The 24,782-nt window shown below is 44.7% G+C and overlaps 1 protein-coding gene across 1 annotated transcript in view; it reads left to right on the top strand.

Annotated features, from left to right (window-relative positions):
• The window catches only part of nompC (no mechanoreceptor potential C), a 110,914-nt gene that overhangs the window by 26,438 nt on the left and 59,694 nt on the right, over positions 1 to 24,782 (top strand). The window contains exons 2-3 of the mRNA XM_084601436.1: positions 7,609 to 7,707; positions 9,596 to 9,712. Of these exons, the coding sequence (XP_084457562.1) occupies positions 7,609 to 7,707; positions 9,596 to 9,712 (216 nt within the window). The remainder of the gene's footprint in view (positions 1 to 7,608; positions 7,708 to 9,595; positions 9,713 to 24,782) is intronic.

Raw genomic sequence — 24,782 nt, 5'->3', positions numbered from 1 at the left:
TACCTTACAAAAATGCGTGCTAACACCAATATGCTCTATAAACTCGTATTCTCATTTTGTAACTCTGTTTAGTGCCCAAAGTTGTCATGTGCAAGGTTTTTAAAACGCGAGTTTTCTTTTTTGTTAAAAGTTACAAAGCTTGTCCTATGTATTATCGGCGTGGCCAATAAGTCAGAAAACCAATCATGTCCTTCTTTCTTGCCTACGCATATGCAGTAAATAAAGTTAACTTCAGTGAATCTCTAGCAATCGGACCTAAGAACAAGTTTAAACGGTAAGACAGAATGGTGTGTGACGCACCTGTGTTTACGTTCGTCCTCCCCCTTTCTGGCGATGTTAAGCCCGTTCCAATTGCTATTCTCAACCTGCTTTCGTAAACGAGTCTCAGTCGCATTGCTTACTTACCTGCGCGCACGGCTAACCCCAGATAAGTTAGTGCCTTTCTGCATAGCCTGTCTTTTTCGCGCACTGTGGTCTCGCAACAGCGGTTCTGTGTACCCACACCAGCAGGCGCCGGCGTCACAGCGCTGTTCGTCAGCGCGTTAAGCTCCGCCAGAGCGCGTCCAACTAAGGGACGCGAGCTGCGAAATGCGCTTGGACTGCAGAAGGACGCGTTCGCATTGAGCAAGCACCGCCTCCCGCCACGCGGAATGTAAATAGCTGCCGCCGAGAGCGCCGGACCGATAAACTAATTAGTTTTGAGCGTGCAAACTATTATGCCTCGCCTCTTCTGGACTCTCCGAGTAGTCCCATCAGCACCAAAGCTAGCTGCGTAAACAGAAAGCACGGCAGATTAGATTAGCTCAGAGACATGCATAACATACGAGTTAACGCGAGAAAATGAGTCTGCTATGCCACGAGCTCAGATTAATTCCCAGAACATTTTGGGATACCATCCCTTATGCACACCGTCGCAACTAAGCGGGTCCAAGCGTTTATGGCGCTTCGTACGCGAATGAGTCTTGCGGCACGTCGTTGCCAGTCACCCGCCGCTCGTAGACGACATTAAACATGGAAGCCCCTAACCACTAACCACGGGACCATCTGCCGTGGGCAGACTGCATCGTACCGTTTTCACTTCAGACAACCCCTTCAGTGTTCATAGCTGCTCTCGGCATCGTGCATATTGCTGAGAACTCGTAGACAGTAACTATCGTCGCAAATTGGATGAATAAATCTAGAAGCAGCAGTAGATTGCTTTTTCGGCCTCAAATTGAAACAAAATTGTTTATTTATTTACACATGCTGCTAATCCCAATTGGCATTGTCACAGGAGGACATATCACTAATGGAATAATGGCCTACAATTACCAATTCATTGGATGCAAGATAATGGTTTATAATTAACAAGAACGTTGAACAAATTAACATACTATTCAATCAAATATAGCACAATGCGAAGACAACAAAGCTGTAACGTAAAGAAATACAAAGTGAAGTAGGGAAATCATAAGACGCAATCAAAATAAGTACTGTAAGGTTGCTTATAATATATACAGAATAATTGTGCGCTGCAAAGGCTATCTACAGATTTGAACGTTGCATTTATGGTTAATTATGTAACATAGTATGGGTGCTGTAATACTGCAGGCATGTATGACAATATAGTCAAGAGTATAATAGCGGATTAGAGGCACATATGATCAAGAAGGAATCGGTAGTTTAATTTGATAAGCAGCTAGTCTGAGACGTCGTCCGATAAAAAAAAAGAGTCGTACAGGGCCGCCGAGGTGATTACATCTACCTGAGCACTCCATCTGAGGTCATGGGTGATTAGTAAGACAAGGTAATCATGGCCAGTCATTACAGGGAGCGGTATGGTGCTAATACGTACGGGAAGTTCAATTTATGCTTCTTTCTAATTATTGTCATTGCAACCGACTTAGCGGTGTTAGAGTCATTTGCTAGTCATCATGCCAAGAATTTATATCTTCTAGTGCGTTGTTAAGAGCTTTATGGTCATGTATTATGTCATTTGTCTGATAGATGATGCAGTCGTCTGCAAAAATTCAGATATTAACGTCAAAGTTAGCCGCTAGATCATTTATGAAAATCAGAAAGAAGACAGGCACTAAGACGCAGTCCTGGGTACACCAGATAAGACACAGGCTGGGTGGGAGATTTGGTGGTTGTTTATCACGAATTGTGTGCCTGATAAGTAGTTGTCAATCCACTTAATTATGGATCCTTTGCGTAATCTAAGTTCGAGATCGTTAATTAGTTTGGCATGTGTGACTCGATCAAATTTCTCTGTGAAGCCTAGTAGGATCAGGTTTATTTCTGACTGTCAATGCGTTTTGATAGAGTGTATACTAGTTCTATTAGCTGAGTTACTATTGAAAGGCCCTGGCAAAAGCCATCTTGATTGAAACGAAAATAACTTAATTTCCTTTTCGAGAAAAACTGTCATGTGTTTAAGGACAATATGTTCAAGTATTTTACTGCAAAACACGTTATGGTTGGTAATCACAGATTTGTTTCTTGATTTAACTACAGGAATCATTTTCGCTCCTTTCATTCCAGTGGTACGGTAAGAATTGACGAAGGCTTACAATACTTAGCCATAGGGATGTTATCTGATCCTGGTCCCTTCTTTGTGCTTCTGAACTTCTGAATGCAATATGGCGAGATCGTTTTAAAAGTATAATGGATCAATGTCAGTAGAAGCATCGCGTGCAAATTAGCTGAATGAGTCGCACTCGAAGAGAAGGTGACCCAGGATAGCCGCAGAGGTCTATAGACTGTTATTTCGCCATGCCTTAAAGGAAGAGCTTGAGTATCCCTGATTTTATCAAACTAGATTTAATAGAGAAGAAAAGTTGCGCGGAAGCTGTGTATACACATCAGCTTGGCACTTCTTCGTCCACTGTTTTCTTTGGCCGTGTGATATGAAAAGAACAGTTTTTCTAGTGTCAAAAACGAAAACGCTTAACGCATGGGGTTTTGGGAAGCTCTAACTACGGAAGTCCTCGGCTGATTTGTGCTGTAACCTATACGCGTGTCGGCACTTCACTTTTGTCTGAGGTGAAGCGTTCTCCGCTCTTGTGATGTTTCACTCCTGCTGATCGACAGGAGTAATACTGCTTCCTGATTGCACTTTCACACAAACATACAGAGGTTGTGAACTTATATTTAGCTTTTATGACAGCACTTTGACCGAAGTTAAATATGTGACCTATGCGAAGCGTAGGAGTCATCGCTTCGATTCGCTGTCGCATTTCGGCTGTGGTTTGATGGAGGTGAAATAAAGTGCGGCCACATGCTTTTCCTACAAGAGGAGCTTGATTCCCCTAAAATTCCCGGCGACAAATGTAATCCGGTGACTTCGCTGTTACTGCGCTCTTCATCACACCCTGAATTTTACTCTTGAATTTGAAACTACATCATTGGTATCCCTATTAACCGAATGCAAACCCTGCTTCCACGCGCTTTGCGTGTATGCGTGAAGTGTAGTGATGTGCAATTATCGACACAGCAGTCTGGCGTTACCTCCGAGACCCCGTGCGCTGCTACAGCGAGTCCAGCTTTCTAGAACATTGCATTTAATTGAGGGTAAATTATGAGGTATCGCAAGGGAGCGCCATGAACATTTTGATGGGAATGGTCGAGCCTTCCAATGCTTAGCAACTTATTGTTTTTTTAATTCATCCCGCATACGCTTGAACTGAGTAGTTAAGACTGCAATAGCAAACCGTCTGGGTACGTATTGGACAATAAATAGCAAAAAGTATACGTCTCTTCAAAGGTGATCAGGGGATGTACTGATAGTCATTATGCAATTTTCTATTATGTGAAAAAATAAATGCGTTCATAAGCAACTTCAACTTGAAAACATGCACTTGTTCAGAATTTCTGGTGTCCAGGGCACCACAACTGGAATTTCATCCTTACACCAACATATGTTACTCCAGCTACCTTTTTTTTATAAGTTTATTCACTCATCCATTACTAACATTGCCAAAAATTAGAAGCAGCTAGTCAGAATTTTCTTCCTCTAATTTTTAAATCTCTCTGCTTATCCCTTTTCATTATTCATTGTTGTAGTGCGTTGCGTACTTTCCAGGGTTGCAAGCGGAACCAGTTCAATGCTTCTACATAAATTTGTGTGCAAAAGCATAGGACTCAGACGTGGGTTTTATAGTCATGGATTCTACAAGGCCTCTGATTTCATTCATTCAAAGCCGTAGAGCATCCGTAGATAAACTCGACGGAACAAAGAGGACAACAAAAAAAGTATATTGTTTTATTATTTTATAATTATTAACGATCCGTGGTCTGCTTTCAAAAACATTTTTAATCTTCATGTTCTCGATTTTGTCATGAAAGTTTCGTGCCCGAACCCCAGCTTTAGTAAGTGGAACTAGCCATCATTCCTACTACTTCTCGTTCTCTCTGTGAGCTTCATTGCTGGTTTCACATGTCCAGAGTTTAAATCTGCCTTTTCACGAAGGAACAACGTACTCGCACTGGTCTTGTCTGTACACTTGCCACACCGGCATTAAGCCACGTGCCTGTCAAAAGAACAAAGTTGTGGCACAATGAAAATAAGTTCATAAAACAGCATGAACTGCGTTTCTAGATTACACCAGTATCGATCCGTGCGTGTGAGGACACGCGCACTCTCGGTCACCGTTTCCCTTCCCTCGTTCGTCGACATGCGCCCTTCCTCTTTGCACCCTTCTCTTTTTTATCGTCCTCGTAGGCAGCCAGTATCGACCCCTCTCCCCACTCCACTTTGACTACCACCATCACATACGGGTCAACGCTGGGCAGAGCGACAGACAGGATGCAAGCGCGAAGCGGGATGGCCGTCAGTCCTGGCCAACGCCGGCGCCAGCTGACACGCCATAACTTCGCACTCTCCTGAATAAGCTCGCAGAAGACGAGCGCCTTACGCTTTTTGCGTTATGTTCTTCTATGTCATTGATGCCTCTATTGATTCTTATTTCTGTTTTCACTGCGTCATAGAGCATCTGGATGATTGCGCAAATTTTACCTTCAATGTGCATCTTGGCATTCGCGGCGATACCTCTGCGAGCTTCCAGCCGTGCTTTCGTAACTCACACGGGGGCTCGAAAATGCAATGTGAGGCGCATCCTTATTTTAGCTGCCCGCGCGATCACGTACATTAGCGTTTTCGCGCCACACTCTTAAAACTTCGGTGCCTTAAAAATTTTGAACAAAAATTGACAACATAATCGAGAGCTTTTGTGTTTGAGAGGTTAGGATTGTTTAAATCAGACAAAAATGGTAAAAAAAAAAAAAACAAAGTAACAAAACAAATGATAAAGATGGGTTGTTATTGAAGCCGCTACAGGCCTTCTAAGGAGGCCGTGTCCATTCGAAGACATCTGCGCATACTATAAGATGTTCGATTAGGCACATTGCCGAGGTCGAAACACTTCATAGGAGCCTATGATTTCAAACACCGGACAGTTCGCGCACAAGACGGCTTGGGGTGATCCTAATCTCATTTTCCTTCAATCTTTTGCCACAATCTGCCTTCTTCCGAGAATTTAGACTAAAAGTTGCAACTTGCCGATCCTATAGTTGCTTCTCTTCTCAAGGCAATCTTGACTTTCGTTCCATAAAAGTGCGAGTGACAGAAAGGATGATAAGAAAGCAAGCTAATCTTAACAAAGGCCGCATGTCTGTCAAGATTTGTCGCCGTAGGAAATAACTAATCTTATCGTCTGTGTTGCTTAAGTTGACTGAAATTATAAATGCTTTCAGTATAAAATGCATGCAGTAAAAACCAATAAGGAAATTACGTTTACTTATTGTCCACACGTGTACAGCATATGTCCGCAAGTTTCGCTCCGAGCAAACACGAACTAATCGGTGCATACATTTCAAGATTTGGAAGCATGCGATTGCTTTTATATCGACTGAACAGTATTGAACTATAGTCAAACAGTTTAGAATGACTGACACTGATCGTTAAAACAAAATAAGACTCGATGAGCTACCGATTGGTAATCTTGCGTCGCTATGTTGTTGTTGTGGCTGTAGGAAGAAGGAAAAGAAAATGCACGGGCCTGCTACTGGCTCTGTAGCTGAGCCACTTCCGCTGCCTCGTGCAGACAGAAGAGAAAATAGAGAAGGAAGAAAAGGAAGACGGAGAGAAAGACGCGCGCCGCAAGAACAGCCGTCGTCCACCAACGAAGCGGTGTCGTCACTATAATTGCCCATTTTTATGCGTATACTACGAGAGCCGAGGACAATTTTGACCAGCATGCTTAAGAGTGTGGAATCAAACTGTGTAGTTACTGACAGCTTTCTGGACATGCCTCGGCTTTGTAAAGGAGTGTTCGGCAAAAACGACAAGCGTAGAGTACTAACGGCAGTACATTATTGTGATTGTCTTTTTTTTTTTATTGTTAAATTCTTGCCCCATTTAAAATGAAACCCTTATTATCGCCGATACTTAGACGCAGTGAAAAAACAGTACTTGACTAAATTTGCTGTGGAAGCACATTGTGGCTTAATATACTGATAAATTTTGTGCCGTATTGTGTAAAAGTTGTGACTTTGTCTTCGCAATGAGCTCATGCTCAAGCTTTGCTACGGTAAAAAAGAAGTTGAAGTCAAAGCTGAAATATCGAATTTTTCATTACTGCATAGCCTTCAGAGATTTCGAGAATGCATTTGTTTCAGCATTATCATCAGCACTCATGCAGACATTGCACAATCAAGTAGTATATTAGCCATGTGTGAAAGTACTGGAACACATACCTACAGTGGCAGCACTGCAATCACAGTCCTGCAATCACAGTAATGAAACTGAAATATGCAAGGGTGATTATACGAAAAGATGCGATCTCCCTGGTGCTCCCCACCGCTTGCTTACAGGAAATATATGCACGAAATTGGATTGAGAACAGGATAACAGTCGATGGAGAGTACTAAGCAAACCGCGGTTTATTGGTGACAATGCCTTGATAAGTATACTTATGGGACAAATTGCAAAGGACGATCAACTACCTAGGGTGACAAATCAAAATAGTCGATCTAAAAATTAGGATGCAAAACACGACAGTAAGGTTCAACAGCCTCAGAAGGGAGTAACGGTTTACGATAGGAAGCGAGGCGCTGAAGTCTATTTGGGGAATTCTCAGATCATGAATATCCCATTACCCGTATACTCCAGGGGGAAAATGTATGCAGGTGTATCCTACCGGTATCCATCTGTGGATTAGAAACGTGGAGGTTAATGAAAAGGGTTCAGCTTAAATTGCGGACAACACAGAGAGCTATACAAAAAAAATGTAGGTTAAGGGAAAGGAAGCCCACAGAACACGTCAGGAAACGAACTCGAGTTAATGGCATTCTAGTGAAAGTCTAGAAGAAATGGGCATGGACAGGGCATGTAATATGAAGGTGACTAGATTCCAAAGACAATGCTAACGTAGTAAGGGGGAGACAGAAAGTTAGTTGGACGGATGAGATTGGGAAATTTCTGAGGTTAAGAGCATGGAGCTGACACAGGACCGGGTAAAATGTAGGGATGGGAGAGGCCTCAGTCCTTCAGTGGGTATAGTCCGGCTGGGGATAATGGGCATGATGCACATTCCACTCAATCGATGTTCTCCACTTCTTCCTGCGCAGGATGGCCAGACGGCCTTGCATCTGGCCGCCGTCCATGTAAGAGAAGACATGGTACGACTGCTGCTCAACCGCCGCGCCGACCCGACCGTCACAGGAGGGGTAAGCACTCCCGTTTACATCCATTTGTTGTCTTGTCACCCCTCAGCCACGGCAGCCATATTCCTTTGGAAGATAAATGCAAAAGCGGTTTTGCGGAGCCCTTCACTCCAGCGTCCCTCATAGCCCCATATGTCGCTACGGAAGAGGAGGAACAAAAACATTTATTGGCCTTAAAGGCAAAGACGTCGGTGGGATGATACTACTACGCAGGCGCGATCCGTCAACAGCAGTCCTACTCGCAAGATGGACATGCGTAAAATGCCAAAGTTCAATGCATTCTTTTTCTACTTCTACCAACTGCGGGCTCCGGAACAACGGCTTGCTTTGTAATGCTCAGGTAAAGGCCGCGGGATGCCTCTGTGTGTTCTTCTCTTAGATAGCAGCGCTTTCGTGCTATTGTGAGTTGTAATTACGACAGCTTGAATGGAAAAATGAGAAGCGACCGCAAAAGGAATGAAGGAAAATTGCGGAGAAAAATAAATCCCCGTGATTCACTCCTAGGCTGGCTTTGACAGAGGAGGAAAGCTTTCCGAGAAAAACCGATGCTTTAAGAACTTGGTCTCTCATTTTCAGGCGCTGTAGTTTCTGCTCCGACGCCAGCAAACTTTGAGTCGATGGTACAGTTTTTTTTTCGCCCGTCCATTAGCGCGCTTTGTGTACGCATTACACATCATAGGAGACATGAATCAAGTAGCTTGTCAATTAGATTTGCTGCTCCTACGTATAGCAACTGCTGCTCTTACGTAACGTAATACTCGTGTTACATGGACACTTCCAAATGCCTCCTAGAGACTTCCATGTTTTCTAATGGTCTCGAACTCCGAAGAATTTTGCCACGGGCACAAGGTAAACTTGATCGCCACCGAAAGATTCTGTTGTGTCATAACTAGGTGGTGTGTTGCTACCGCCGCCACTAATAAATTTGAGGGCATGCACACAACCAGGCGCAAGTTTTTAACCTGAAAGGTTTAACAATGGAGATTTAATAATATCAGTTATTAGCCACAGTAATAATACTCCCTCTTTGAAATTAGTCTTTTTGTTTTGAAAGCTTGTATCACTTGTATTTGTACCAATGATAACAATGACATTACGTTTGCTGCAATGTTTTCTGACCTGGCCTGTCGTTTTTTTTTTCCGCAAAATAAGCTACACAAATCTAAATTCAGTAAAAATTAGCGACTAAACTGTCCAGGTTATATTTACCAAAGTGTTGATGTAAGCGCTCTGCGTCTGAAAGTGCATGCACGCTTCCGTCGTTCGAGTCTCGGAATCTGGTTCTGCCCTGCACCGCCGACCCGTTAGAGGACTGACTCAATAGCTTGTGTAGAAGCGCTCGTCTGGCCGTTGAAACTAGACGCTATTATGAATTCGAAAGCCTTCAAAAATGCCAGTGTGAGAAAGGTGTACGATGTCTTTGCATAAACGCGCATCATTCGTTTTGTTTCGACGTCCTTGAGACTAATCAGTGCACTGAGTGCGCAGCGGGTAAAGTGTTCCTATCAGGTGTGCCCCAAGTTATCATAGTTGTTCTTGGAAGTGATTTTTAGATCATTTCGCCCACCTGGAATTCTTTAACGTGCACGTGCAACCCGCATCCTCGGGAACAGCGATCGGCCGCACTATACTCATGAGCCACAGCAGTGGGGCTCTTTCATGTCTTCCCAAGTTACAATTATTGTTGTTGTAATTGCATCAGCCTCGCATAGTACTTCTTTAGAGTTCTATACCACCTGCGTATTAACTTTGCATCATTGCATATGCTCACCGACTAGCCAAATGCTGCTAAGGGCTCACATATCTTGTCTTGCTGCATCTGTGTCATGTACGCAGTCATAAATTTAACTGAAGTGAATTGAAATCATCCCGTTTACTTTGCTCATTTCAGCCCAAGGGCCAGCTGCCTATCCACGTGCTGAGCGCTCGGCCCACGGGCGCCGCCATCGTGCCGTTGCAGCTGCTGCTGCGGGCAGGCGACAAGAACGTCCGCATGGTTCCCGACATGGTAGGTGTTGCTCTTCGCATGCAGTGGGACACCTTGACTGCCAGAGCTGAGATTCTTTCACGTAAGGCTTTTCCAAGATGTCGCGTCATCGACAACCGAAGTATTTTGTCATTAAATATCACAAAACTAAAAGAAGGAATAATGACCAATACGTGAATTTAAAAACGCGAACACGCTGACTTTGTTGCAGGCAATCGCATAAATTATCACGGAGTGAGGTTTTGGAAGAAGTCACCGATGACCACAGAGTAGTAGCGAGCTAGGTATGGCCAGCAGATCAAAGTCAAAAGTTCGGCTTCCTCGCCTCGAGGAGGCAAGCACTCGCGATCAGCGCAGAGCGAAGACGAGGAATGCTCCGTGTCAATATCATTGTATTCCTAGTTCGATAAATTCCATGGTTACTATTGCATAGGCAATTGAGCAAGGTCATCCTTATATTAGCCAATTCGAATTTAGAACTGTTTTGTGGTCGAGAGTGTTTAAATCGGAACATTTTATGGCTCTAAACTGAGCATGCACGTGTGGTTTTGCATGATTTGTCATACCCATATAAGGCATATCGCTATTTGGTAGCGATGTATATGTGTGTGTGTGTGGGGGGGGGGGGGGGGGGGGGTAGGAGTGCACTGATATTACCACACATATTGATAATTTATAGAACGAACAAGGCGTGAGCCACCGTGCGTACAGCTAAGCGACTGTGTTCCCGCGTAGCACCTGTTCAGCTGGTGATCACTGTAATCATAATCGGTTGCTTCACACACACGCCGAAATTAGGTGCTCTTGTGAGCTCGTACACGCTGTCGCTAGGACTGACACTCCATGGATATCCAGTTATTAAAATTCGGCAACATTATTGGCCCATCAGCCGAGTCTTGGCAGACTTTCATTTCTCCCATGGTACCATAGACCTGGTCATCACAGCTTAAAGCATGGTCATGGCGACAAAGGAAAGCTTATAAAGAATACTTCTTTACCGGATTTGAATTAGTTTCAATGCACTGATGCACGTTCATAACACACTAATTTCAACAGTTTTTGAGACTTGAGGTCGTACTTTTGAGGGTCGGTTTGGACCAAAAAAAAAAATGCAGAGAAAGTATGAATATTTGTGCAGGAATAACTAAACCCAATGATGGTGCCTAAGTGGCCTCCTTTTCCGTCAGCACATACCTGAAGAGCCTTGCCAATGGCAGCTTTACACAGCTGCCGTTGGCACGGCGCTCATAGTACAACCTTTAAGAGTTGTCTGGCAAACCCCGCAGCAGCCGATCAACTCGTTTTAGGAGCGGATCACAGCAGCGGGATAGCTCCGTCGCATTTTAGAAAGTTAATTGACCCTTTTAACATAGCTCTTCTGACTACTGTGAATCATTACACCTGGATACAGAGCCCTATTCGCTCTGAAATCTTGCCGAGATGGTTTTGGAGATTTTCTGCCTTGTGCCGAGGTCGACTTTGCAGAATTTTGCGTTTTGTACGTTGTATAAAAAGAAAGATGGAGGCGGTTGATTGGCATTGTCGTTATATTTTTGCTACAGATCTATTGGAGTTGCTCTACAGGGGCATTATGGTTGAACACTGAAGACATGAGGCGCTTTCATCTTTAGTACTGTCATACCTAACTTCGCCCAAAACCAAATTTTTGCCTGGGAATCTAGTAAAAATAATAAGCAAAGCATTAACGCTCGGAATAAAAACGCAGCATGATGTACACAAGGTATTTTGTGCTGAAGATCAGATAGTATAGAGCCCCTTTGTTCACAAGCAGCCCGCAATGAGTTCTTTTTTCTTCTGGGAAGAGTGGTGACCAGCCAGGACAACATTGTATTTCGCTGCCTAAAATTGCAGAAAGTAATATGCACTCTGGTGAACATCGAGAAAGAGAATGCAGCAGTATGACGAGCGCAATGACGCTGCGTTTTTCCAGCACCGGTCACATTTGAAACATGTATGCTTTAAATGAAATAGCAAACGAGCAAGAAAAAACATGAAGCACAGCGTGGACTTCCCATTGGTGCTGTGGAGCAAACTCCCTCACAGTTCCAGCTGGGGTAGGTTGCTTTCGTTTAATACACGTGGCATGCATACGCCGAAGTCGCTGGAAGGGTAAAAGACGCAGCGACAACCGGCCACGCACTGCAGTTGCACAAAGCCGCCGCATATCTCGCCGCACTCCGCTTCGTTCGGGCTGCACTGGGATGGCCGGACAGCGAACGCTACCAGCAGCAGCAGCGCCAACAGAAACGGCCGCAGGAACCCAAACGCCGCCACCGCTAAAGACGAGGAACCCATGGTCCGCGAGATGCTGGCCGCCATCCGCGGTCAGGTCGCAAAGTCCGTTGTAAACGAGAGAGACAATAGAGGCACTTTTAAGACGTTTGACGAAAACTGGATGGGAAAGCTGGGGGAGATGCTTTGGCCGTTGCCATATTGCTCACTGGTTTTCTGTGCGCACTTGGCATGAATATGATCTAAGTGGAAGTGCAAGCTGCAGGCATACACATCACTCCAGCGAGCATTAAGACGGCTTCCGCTGTAAACAGGGCTATGTTCTATGGTGTTTGTGTGTTGCCCTTCGATAATAATAATAGAGCTACAATTTCGGTGAGCTGGGTGCACATGCTGGCTTGCTGCGCGCTTCCTGTAACGGATACAGGAAGCGCGTGTACAGCGCGTGTAAGCTGTAAGCGGCCGACAGCAACCAAGAGCCGCAATATGCGTTGCTGTCACAAAGTGCGTTGCTGTCACAATGTCACAAAGTGACGCATTCGTTGAACTTGTTTTCATCAGCACTTGGCTTCTATCTTTGGTAAGAAACGGCACCCACATTGCTTAGGCAAGCAGGTTAGAATGCATAACAATGCAAGTCTGAATGCGGTTCATACAAAAAAAAAAAATTAGTAAAGAAACGCAAAGTTAATTCGTAGCCTGGTGCTATAACGTACGGACTGACATAGGCTACTTGCTTCCATGCATGATTCTAACGGTTACATGCAGCAAGGAGGACTCAGTTTCATGACTGTCATAAATTGCGTTACGGTTTCAAGCTCGAAGGCTGAATCTAAGTGAGTTTTGTCGACTCGTTGTTTTCCCAGCATACATATTTCTTCCATTCCTAAACATGGCAATATCGTAATTCCGTTTACAACGTCATGCGCCGTCTTGATAATGCCTGCTAGTGCTGGTGCTACGATGCAGCGAGACTCGCCGTTCAGAACAACACCCACAAATTCGACCATGGTTTTCCGTGCCATGCACGGCAGATGAAAAACTACTTACTGTGACCCGAGAATCTACGTGTCGAAAAAAACTCAGCAGGGGTGACCTAAATTCATTACATGTGTTCTAGCGGATATTCAGCGAGCAACACTTCATCTTTCATATCGTCTATTCCGGTGCAGCGCGTGCAGCTGCCAGTTTTCTGGCACGTGCAGCATACCTGCAACTGTAGAAAGAGGAAAGGGATAATAGGAAGGGTAAGTAGGTGAAAACTCTTTAGCCCTGTGTGCACCACTGAACCGTGCGGCAAGAGTTAAGGTATGTGTTTACAAATACAACTTTCCATCGATCACATTGAAGTAGTTTCCGTAAACCAGCAGACTCTATGCATTCGATTTTTCTACGTATATTATTTTAGTGGAATTTTGGTTGGTAACATGTTCATCGCAACAGATGTAACGCTTCTTAATAAAGACAGGCAGGCCATGATATATGAATTGTAATGTCCCAAAGTGACATTGGCTACACGCCTTATTTTTAGCCGAGATATATAAGATATACTTAGTAGGTGAGGCCTGTAACGTTGCAGGCAGCATACATCTCTTTCCGTATTTTGTGGAACCCCTACAGAAGTTCACAGATCACATCTTGTAATCGAGGTATGTGAATTGCACTTTAGTCACATTAAGGGTTGGCGCCTATTGCCTTTAATCTAGTCATTAATAATTCATCTCCTGGTGCCGCGTAGTATAAATTCGTCTGCGATCACCTGACCACCATGTGGCTCATGAACCAGCCCTTTCTAAGAAGGCAGCTGCCCTAGCAGAGAAGGTGGATACCTGGCTGCTCGCGCGAAGAATTTTGCCAACATCGCCACAAAAGCTAACGCAAGCGACGACTACGTGAAGATGCTGAATTACACGACAACGAGGAGGAACGAGAATCTCAACAGCGAGGGAACCCTGACGTATGCGCTCACAAATCCTAGATGCCGGGGTGCGAGCGCAAAGCGTAAACGCCAAACTCGAGGCACAGCTAAGCGAGCCGTGATGGCGCCACTTGTGCATTTGACCTTCTCTTCACGCCTAATCGTTCCGCTTGTTCGATCAGCTACACTCGCTACGAATGTAGTGCTGGAATTCGCGACATTCTTATCATATTCTGGTGGCTTTATTCGGTCATAGCTGTTTGTTCTGCTTTCATATCAAGTGCAAGCTGGTTGTAACACTTGACTCACAGAAAAAGCTCCAGGCACAGGCATCTTTACCTTGCCGAAACTACGGAGAGTTCACATGCACGTATTTGTAAGTTGTTATAAGACGCGGCAGCAATATCCTAGTGACTGGGATTGTAGTAGCGCGTAAGAAAGAAATATTGATGACCGAAAACGCTGCACGTCACCAAACTTAGTGGTTTACGGAGCAAGCGTAAACGCTCCCAATTTTTTTCTTACTTGTACCACTTGCATAGATGGCTTAATTGTACATGAGAGTAAATCTCATAAAGATGCAAGCATGCATGACAAGGTATTATAGAAGCGAAGCGTAACAGCAAGTAAGAACCGAAACAAGAAGAAAAAAATCAGTACAAGTGCGAGCAGTGTAGTGACGCAACGCAACCCATCCACACTTTTTCTCTGACAATACCCAGACTAGCGCGACACTAATTTGTGTGGCCAGGCTTACAACAGGATAGCATGCATGGAAATAAATGCCAGAAAAAAAACGGTGTTCTGCGTAATGACGCTAGCACACCGGAAAGGATCACACCACGCTAATCCAGAACGAATGCACTTTCGTTAAAAAATGCCAAACTTTCGGAAGTCTAAAAGTATGTTTAAAAAAAAAAAGAAGACAGAGAGGCGCGAACTTCCAAAAGGTGTTGGGGTCTCAGATGAGCTTGGGGTCCGGCGGCAGGTGGGACGCGTTAAATCCGGGCAGCAGGCAGTAGCCGAAGTCGCTGAATTCGTAGAAGATACAGTTGCACTTTTCCTCGCACTCTACTTGCATGTAGCCCCCGCAGATTTGCCCGCAGGCAGCCTCTTTCTGCCTTATCGCTGGCACCATAACCAACGCCTCCAACAGCAGCAGTGAAAACATGAGCAGCTGTACGCCACGAACCACCCTCACTGAGGGATACGTTGAGCCCATAGTTCGATGACGCTCGTCCTCCGCGGTCAGGTCAAAGGCTGCGAATAACCTGCACGCAAGCATTTCAGAAGTCCGTCGTGAACGAGTAAGCCAACGGAGGCAGCGAATAGGGCCTGGTATGTTCTGCACGCTGTACATGCTGTGTGCACATGCTGCGTGCACATACTTCCTTGCTTAGAGTTAAGGGTAGAGCTGGGCACACAGTATGAAAAGAGCACTGAACAAGGGTTGGGGGTAAGCTCAGTCCGCAAGCCGAGCCAATATTTCGACTAGGGGACTTTTTTCGTCTGGGCAGCGTGATCATCATTGAAACGAAAGGCTTATAAGTGAGACATAGCCGCTTTGAAGCGGTACTTATAAGTGCTCAGAAGTGAGCAGAAGCCTAATGGGACCAATATTTGCACTGCGCGATGCGCGCTTATATTCTTCTCTTTCCTCCTGTGCCAGTGTTAATCACCGCGTAGCACTGAAAACGCGGTAATAGGAAAATAAGCCTTCGCTGCCGCGCTGCGTAACCACGAATATCGGAGGGCGCCCACTTCGACCGACCACGGCTCTGACGTACTCCAGGAGGAGAGTGGTAGAATTTCTGAGAACACGAAACGAAATGCAGCCAGTAGCAATAAGTAACGATCAATAGTCGGTTTGTAAATAATTTTAGACAAAACGTCTTTGAATTCGTAATTCACTATAAAGTTACAGGATAATAAAACTGGGGATTGTGGTTAGCTATCACTCCTTGGTGTTGCCAGGGGAAGTTACTCGTATGCGGCAGTGCAATAGCAGACACAATAGTGTCTAAAAAGAAAATGAAAGATCGAGGAGAGTGATTTGTGGCGCTATAATGTTTGGTGACACTGTAAAACTTGCTTTCAGAGATAAAGTACAACGAAAGGCTTGGTTTTGTGGCTGATATTGCTTGCGTACATAACGGTAATGAATTGAGTTCATTAGAACTTATTGAGGCCTGCATGTTCCCTTTCTAACGCATTATTTTTCCTTCCATTTCCAATAATGGCGACCTTATAATTACACTGCCCGACGTATAACGTGCAATACAGCCTTTAAAAACTGGCGCAATGTTCATGCCTTCACGTGAATGCATATCAGTGCTGCAAGTTTTAGCAGAAGCGGCCTTCCACAACACGTATATCTAAGCAAATTCCATCTGGCAAAACATTAGGTGGCTTGCTGAAAGACAACTTATTGCAATAGTTGATAAAAATAGCAAAATATCCTAAACTTTGCAAGGCTGAAGTACTGCATTGGCGGGTGGTGGAACAGTGCCGAATTTTTATATTTATTCACTGTGCACGTTTCAGTATTTGCGAGCAGATGCATCGTTTCGACAGTTTAGAAATTATCAAATTCGCAAAACTCCCAATTGCGCCGCAATAATTTCTTCCTTGCTAACAGTTTTTCTTTGTTTCTGCAATACCAGAGACACTACTTGAAAATTATAAATGTTCATGACCTTGAGATTTTCCTACATTGCAGTGTTGGAGCCTAATAGAACGGCTTGGGCTGACGCGCAGGGCATATACACCACGCCGCTGCTAACAGTCCTACAAAGCGCAGCTCAGGACAACCCGCAAACGTTCACTGTCAGCCTTGATAGCCACGCACGTACGACACAAGAACAGCTACTCACTGTGACTCGAAACCGTGGGCGCTACAATAATTCAGCAGCAGTTATTGATATTTGTACCGCGTGGCAATGCGTCTTACAACACGTCGTCTTCCTTGTCATCGAATGTTAGCGCACTGTCTCGGGTTAAACAAAAAATACTTTTGAAGAGCGAAAGTAACCCTCGGTGGACTTATTCACCACGCTATGAGGGAAAGGATTAATGAGAGAGAAAGGAGGAAGAAAGAAAGTGGAACTATCGTGGTGGCTCCTGATGAAGTTTCGCCATCTGCGAATTTTTATCGTGCTCTGAAAGAAGGAAGGGTTTTATCAATTTCGCACTTGATCTGTTGCGAAACGCGAACGTTGCAGACCCGTATTTGATGGTGGTCACATTTCTGCGGCATGGTTCTGCAAGCAGCAGCGAGAACGGTGCGGAACTAGGACACCATCTCTGGAAAACAATACGTTTCATGGCCGAAATTACAGACTAACATACATTATAAATAAAAACAAAAAATGAATGCTGTTTATGGCGGTGACGTCGAAAGCGATGGACAAGATAATCCAGCGGCCAGTCTCAGAGACCGATTACTCTTAAACAAATACTAAGTTTCGATGCTAGTAGTGAACGGACGAATAAAAAAAAATTAAAACTATGATCTCAAGATCTCAAATTTGATTGTGTTCCATAAGGGCTGCGGCTCGACTAGGGAGCTCCCGTTGTATCTTGGCGGTACACAGACGCCGATGTTACTGAGCCGGCAGAAGACACAGAAACAAAAGTCTTTTAACAAGACTTCCATAAAGCCACCGCACACCTGTTCACCGGTAGCCTCAATCTGACTCGCTGCTGGTATGGCAACGAAAACCCTCAACCAAAAGGTTGGCAGCAAAAACCTATTTGTGCCGCAAAGATCCCACCCCCGAAGAAGACATACTAGTAACAGATAAACAGTGAGGATGTGGCCGTTCGGTGACGGGTAAATAGCTCTTAAGGACATACAATAGCGAACGTTCGAAAAATACGTTGCAAATAAGTGATAGGCTGCAGGCACTATACAGGATCGACCTTGTGGTGTGCAGTATTGGGATAACATGTTTGATTACAACATAATGAAATCGCAGCACCTGCTGCCTTCTGAGGGTTAAGTAACCATTGCTCGACGCAGATTGTTTCTGCTGAATTCTCTGCTACCACGCTGCAGAAGAGAATGTAGTACCATATGTGCGCTATATAAAACAAGACAGCCACGGACAAGAAATAACCTGAAGTATTTCATTCTGAAAGTCCGTCGCAAACGATTGAACCAACTGAGGCAAGGTGTAGTTATTGTGGGCAATCCTATCACAGCTGCTACCGATAATTGCACATGCTTCCTCACCGCGCGCTGCTCTTGGTACTGATACAAGACAGAAAGGGTAATTCACACGCAGTGCACTACGTCTCTAATATCTCTCTCGGTTTTCTCAGTAGTTCTAAGGAGCCGTTATCAAGGAAGAGCGGTGATACATAAATTGGTCGCACTGCTGCGGAGTGACATTGCATACGCGACAGACTCGAGCGCAGGGGTTGTTTTCTCTACCCTAACAAGATGTTTGTTTTGTTTTGTTTTTGTTTTGCCCACTCGCCAGTCAGCCGAGGCTTTCATTACTATGGGGAGCGAATGCGAAGGCTAAACAGCACAAACAACGCACCCAGCCAGGGGTGATAGGGAATAACACATGTACAAGTGAACAATGATGGAAAATATTGTCACGTAGCCGTTTAGACCCGTCACCAAAAGGTTGGTTTATAATGAAGGGTTGATTTAACAGGTACAGGAGAGCAGGTCCAGAGCACCGAGAGACAGCAGCCAACTTCAGCCTCTTCTAATCGAACGCCACGGGGCCACTTCTTCAAGTCCGCGCACGAGACTCGCGATGAGCAGCCGCCTAGCGGCTGCTGTTGCACGCGCTACAATATGTTACCAGATGCCGAATATCCGCAAGAACTTAACTGCTTTCAAGTGAATCGACTAAAAAAAAATTGCATTTTACTTATAAAAATACTTTACCTGTAGTACCACATGGTTGAAAATTTCACTCATTGTGCCTAAGACGGTACTGCAATTTGTGGGAGGATCTTAGATGGGTTGTTTGTATGCAACGTTACGACCAGAAGATGAAAGTGAGACTCTAAGCCGTGTATCTTATTAATCACGTTAAAAAGAAAATTTGTTCTGTCTATCTGTCTATCTAGTTTCGAACTTTTTTTTTTTCGCTCGTACTAATGTTGATAGATTGCCATCGCATATAATATCAAGACCTGACGCGCTTAAAGTCTCCACAATGCCTGCACGCTGCAAACTACAGTGCGAAACTACAACAGCGAGCATTGATTCGCGCATAGTAATGCGCGTAGACACGGCGCAGGAAGAGCTAATCACTGCGATCCAAATTTGGTCCGGGGATTTAACGTCCCAAAGCGGCGCAGGCTATGAGCGACGCCGTAGCGGGAGGCTCCGGAAATTTCGAGCATTTCTTTTTAACGTGCACTGGCATCGCACAGTACATGGGCACTTTGATTTTCGCCTCCATCTAAAACTGGCCGCCACATCCGCGATTCGATACCGTGGCGTTAGTTTAACAGCACAGCGCCCTAACCACCATGGCGAGCCACTGCATAAAATTTTGAGTGACGCAAACAATCATCCGACCGCCGACGGCTGCATTTCGATGGAGGCGAAACGAAAAGGCGTCCGTGTGCTGTTCGATGTCAAAATTGTTCCGGAGCCCTCCACTACGGCACTCCTTTCTCTTTCCGCTTACACTCCGACCTCTCTCCCTTCCCTTACGGTTCGGCCCAGGTGTCCACTAACAGGTGTGACAGATATTGCGCCTTTTCCTTCCTGTGAACCAATTATTATTATTACTCAAAGAATCAGCCACTGAAATCAGAAATACGACTGCGCCGGTTATCCTACCAACAAATGGCGCTTACTCACAATGGGAACAGTATATTCTAGGCACTATACTGGGGAGCAGCTAGTAATAAGTATTCTACAGTGAACACTTCGTCTTCAGTGTTGCTGTTTTTATACGTTACAGTATATGAAGAGCTAGTTTTCCCTTGGGAGAATTCCTTTAGGAGAAAACAGAACTAAGAACTGAAATATCCGGCACACTAAATGCCTCATCTTGGATGAACACCTATACCGCGTCCTGGGGTGGTATCTTTAGGCTGGCAACTGGTCCATTATAAAAAAAAAAAATCAACTATTTGTATGTGTGGAAAAAAAAAACGGGTTGAAGTCACGCGGAAAATGACCTGGGAATTCATGCAGCACCGTTTACAGACCTACTGTTTGTTTGCGTTTTTCTACAGAGGTTTTGAAATCGCGTTAGAGGCATATCTGAGGCTAAGGTCTATATATAATTTTTTCGTATGCCACTTGTATAGATAACTTTTGTTTTGTGCTATATTTATACTATAAGAATTTGTGAGAAAGCAAGCACGACAAAGCAACATCTCTCGTAAAACTGAAAAGATAAAAAAAGTCTGCACTGAGCCTTTTTGGCGAACCCATTTACCAGAACATTAAATTTCACCAACAGAATTGCAGATAGAAGACACGCATTCAAACAGAGACCATAAAATATGTTGCATTATGAAGAATGGCACATCGACAGAGATGTGTTTCTCCAGTGTCACTTTAAAATAATAGTATGGATGACAGTGCCAGATTAACCCGAAATGACAAGAGAAGGCGAAGTTTCCTTCCCAAGTAGGATGCTGGGAGGAGTTATCAAAAGAACTGCATCTCGGGCAGATGGCTCGCGTTGTGCGTGGGCGACATGCAGACGCCGAAGTCGCTGAGCGGGTAGAACACGCAGTGGCACTCAGGCACACACATGAGCTGCACGAAGCCACCGCAGATCTCGCCACACTCGGCCTGGTTATCGCTGCACTCCGCTGACAGAACAGCGAACGCCAGCAACACCAGCAGCGGCAGCAGGAACAGCCGCAGGCATCGAAACGCCGCCACTGGGGAAGACGAGGAACCCATAGTTGTCAAAGTTGCTTGCTCTTCGCGGTTAGACTCTTTCTTGCCTGGGAAGAGCTGCATGTGCGCAAAACAAACACTCGTAAAGATTTTTTGAAAGAATAAAACGACAGAATCATTACGTATTCAGCAAAATCACAAATTCACAGCACGCGCCATTTTGAAGTGCTAGATATTAGTAGAAATACCCACGGTGCCCTACCTGACTTGTTCCAATGGACAGTAAAACGCAGCTCAGTTTTAATCATTCCCCTTACGTACAAACAGATGTTTGAAACCCGCGAGCTTTTTTAGTCGTTCCCAAAGTAGACGAACAGGAGTACATGACAAGATAAATTATTTAGCTGTTACTGCGATGACAACGTCAACTTTGCTGCAGCTAGGATCACACTCTGGAGGAGGGATACGCGAATACAGTACCGTTGTTACGCGGCGGCGTCACAATGTACTCCATGAAGCGACGCGTGCGGAATGAATCAGCGTATGTCACACTATTCGGTTCCCTCTCGCTTTACACACTGCATGATAAAACGGGCAAGGATACGCAATAATGAGGAACCAAATGCAATAACCAATGCCGAGAATTTAAGTTTAAAGTCCTGTTAGTATATGTAATCCCCATATACTATATCCGCTATTCATCAGTTGTTTTTGTTTTTCTTAAACTTTACTTCTTTCGAGTAATCTAAGAAGATAAGAGTAGGATGAGCTGCTTTAAAACGCTGCTATGCTACCCGGTGCAACTATGCAAATGCGGTGACTGAAGTAAGGCACTCAACAGGACTGTCGAAACAAATGACAACGAAGTCTGCGATGACGCTTTTATCTAACATTTGTGTTTTTATGCAAGAAGCTTACCGCGATATTAGAGCAATTTAAGCCGGTATGAACTAAAAGGAAAAAAAGTGAAAACAGTTATTCTGCTTCCCAAATTTCCAAAGGCGTATCTTTTCTTTTTTTTATTTACGTATGCTGGCTATCGTGTCTTAAATGCAGAGTATGACGTATTCGGATGACATTTTATGGGAGAGGGAACAAGGCGACAAAGAACAGCTGACATAGTGCGCCACAACGGGAAGGACTACTCACTGTGATACGAATATGGCAGCTACGCGACGAATCAGAAGTGATGACTGTCATTAAAACTGCGTGACACTACCGCCGCTGTTGCCCTTGCGGTTTCAAAAGTGAGGACGTCGTCTTCCTCGTCATCCATTCCTATAGTTCACTGTCCTGAGAAATGAAAATAAAAATTAGTTTCGAGAAATTAGAAGGCGCAGTACCTGACTCGGATTTCGGCGGACACCTCAACCGCACTATGAGGCGATGAAGAGGAGAGTGACATATATATAATGGTTAGGCTACCCAAAAGGAATTGAAAATAATATGCCTCTGCCCGTACCACTAGGTATAAGGGGAGAGTGACAGAATAAAGATAGAAAGAGGTGCCCTAGTGGCGGGCTTCGCGATATTTTCCGCCACCTGGACGTCTTTAACGTCCACGGATATGTCGCACATCAAAGCGTGATTGTCGCGGCCGGGTTCACAACCGGGTATTCCCATCTGTGGAGACTCCGCGGCAGGTTGTCCGAGAGCCAGTTTCTGGCGCGCTCCATCTGTGCAGAGAAAGAAGTTAAAGAAAAAGGGCGGCATCTGTCTCAACGTAAGTGCACACCTTAACGGTGAGCTGGAAGGAATAATCCAAAAAATTTACCTATTTTCCCTAACATATACAAACTCCTACATAACGTCTGTGGAATGCGGCACTGCCCAGCTCATAGTCGAAGAACTAGCAGCAATTCGTGGCGCAGATATAACGAAACGCATTCAGGTACATTTGGCACAAGAAAACGCACAGAATATTGATCACAAAAAGAAGCATGCGCCCTTGCACACCAAGCCCCTAACTTGAGTGTCTCGCCCAGAAGCCTCCCTTTTGATCACCGCTTTCCCCATGTGTCTTAGCATGTTAAGGAAAAGTGCGCGTACTTTGATTTCCCCTGTATTTAACTCCTCCACACCCTCACCCCTCATAACCTAACGATAATGAAGGAGATATCTTTTACAAGGATCAGGGCTGGGGCGGCCCTTAACCTGTAGGTGACGTGCGGATGGGACTCTGAAGAAGATAAATGCCGAGCACATGCTCTAGTGTCCAAGGCCAGCCGACGAGGTGGGCCTTCGACACATTTCATGGACGTGCCCAAAGGCGCAGACATTAAGAACAAGACAACTGCAAGAGGTTGATCTCTCGGCTACAATAGAGGAAGACTTGTACTTGCGGCTAGTGGCCAATGTTAAGAGCAGCAGCTTTGCAAAATCTTACATACAAGCGCAGCAAAAAATACGGCGCTACACCTCCACGACTGCCGATGTCAAGCACAAGCAGAGAATCATCAAAGATTGCAGTCCTGTAAACGTTGCAGAAAATTACAATTACTCCATCTTCAGGTGAAGTAACTAATTTCAGCTACATTTCAATGCTGATTACAGCGGTCAATTACAGCCCCAGGGAAGTAGCCGAATAATAAATGAATAATGCATGAGAAGACACAACACGTCAGCAGCGGACGTCCCGTGTGCGGCGATCCACATGCCTGCGTGCATAATGCGCTCTGATTTAGATTTCATGCAGAAAAAGCGCCTCATTTCCTGGCACTGCTGGGGCGCTACAAAATGAGTTTTTCTTAGTTTAAAAAACAGATGCTCGATCGCCTCGTTCATAGCTTGGAATTCCTCATTGACACTAACTACCAGGATCCATTAGTTAAACGGTAATTAGGGAGTTTGCTATTTGGTAGTATAATTGGAATAGTCTCGGGGTAAATTGCGTCTCCCGAGTTGCATAGCAAGGCAATGTCATCAGCAAATTGCAGATTACTGAGGCATTCTCCATGTACCCTTATCCCTAACTGCTCCAATTCCAAGTCTCTGAATACTTCCTCTAAGCAAGTGAATAGTACTGGGGAGATTGTGTCTCCTTGCTTGACACCTTTCTTTATGAGAATTTTGTTACTTTCTTTATGCAGAACTATGGTTGCTGTGCAGCCATTATATATATCTTCCAGCACTTTCACGTACGGCTCGTCTACCCACTGATTTCGCAATGCCTGCATCACCGCCGAGGTTTCAACTGAGTCAAATGCTTTCTCGTATCAATGAATGCTATGTATAAGGGCTGGTTATATTCCGAGCATTTTTCTATGACCTGGTTGATGGTATGGATATGATCGATAGTAGAGTACCGTTTCCGAAAACCTGCTTGATCCTTTGCTTGATTGCAGTCTAAGGTTGTCCTGATTCTATTAGTGATTACCTTAGCAAAAAACAAAAACAAATACCTTATACGTAACAGACAGTAAGCTTATTGGTCTGTAATTTTTAAGGTCCTTAGAGTCCCCTTTTTTATGAATGAGGATAATGTTTGCATTCTTCCATGGTTCCGGTACCGCCGATGACACCAGGCACTGCGTGCACAGGGTGGCCAGTTTTTCTAGCACGATATCCGCCCCGTCCTTCAGCAAATTTGTAGTTATCTGATCCTCTCCAGTTGATTTCCCCCTTTTCATAGTTTCTAATACTTCCTTGACCTCGTTCTTCGTCACTGGTGGAACGTCTGACTGTTTTTCCCTACCACCAATCTCGTTGCCTTGCTAAGCAACTCGGGTGATGAACTGCAAGTAATGATTGATGACCTAGACAAGAAAAGTAGAAAGGTAGGCTTGAAAATCAATATGCAGAAGACTAAGTTAATGTTCAACAGCCTCGGAAAGGAACAGCAGTTTACATTAGGTAGCAAAGTACTGGAAGTAGTAGGCGAATATGTCTGCTTAGGACAGGTAGTAACCACAGATCCGGACTATGAAAAGGAAATAACAAGAAGAATAAGATTGGGATGGAGCGCATTTGGCAAGCACTCGCAGATTATGACTAGCAGCTTGCCGATATCGCTCGAGAGGAAAGTATACAACAGTTGCATCTTACCTGTACTCACCTATGGGGCTGAAACGTGGAGGCTAACCAAG

The sequence above is a fragment of the Amblyomma maculatum genome, chromosome 4 (assembly GCF_055883805.1).
Source record: "Amblyomma maculatum isolate TAMU_Amacu chromosome 4, ASM5588380v1, whole genome shotgun sequence".
Classification (NCBI taxonomy): Eukaryota; Metazoa; Arthropoda; class Arachnida; order Ixodida; family Ixodidae; genus Amblyomma; species Amblyomma maculatum.
This window is presented reverse-complemented; position numbering and strand designations above follow the sequence as displayed.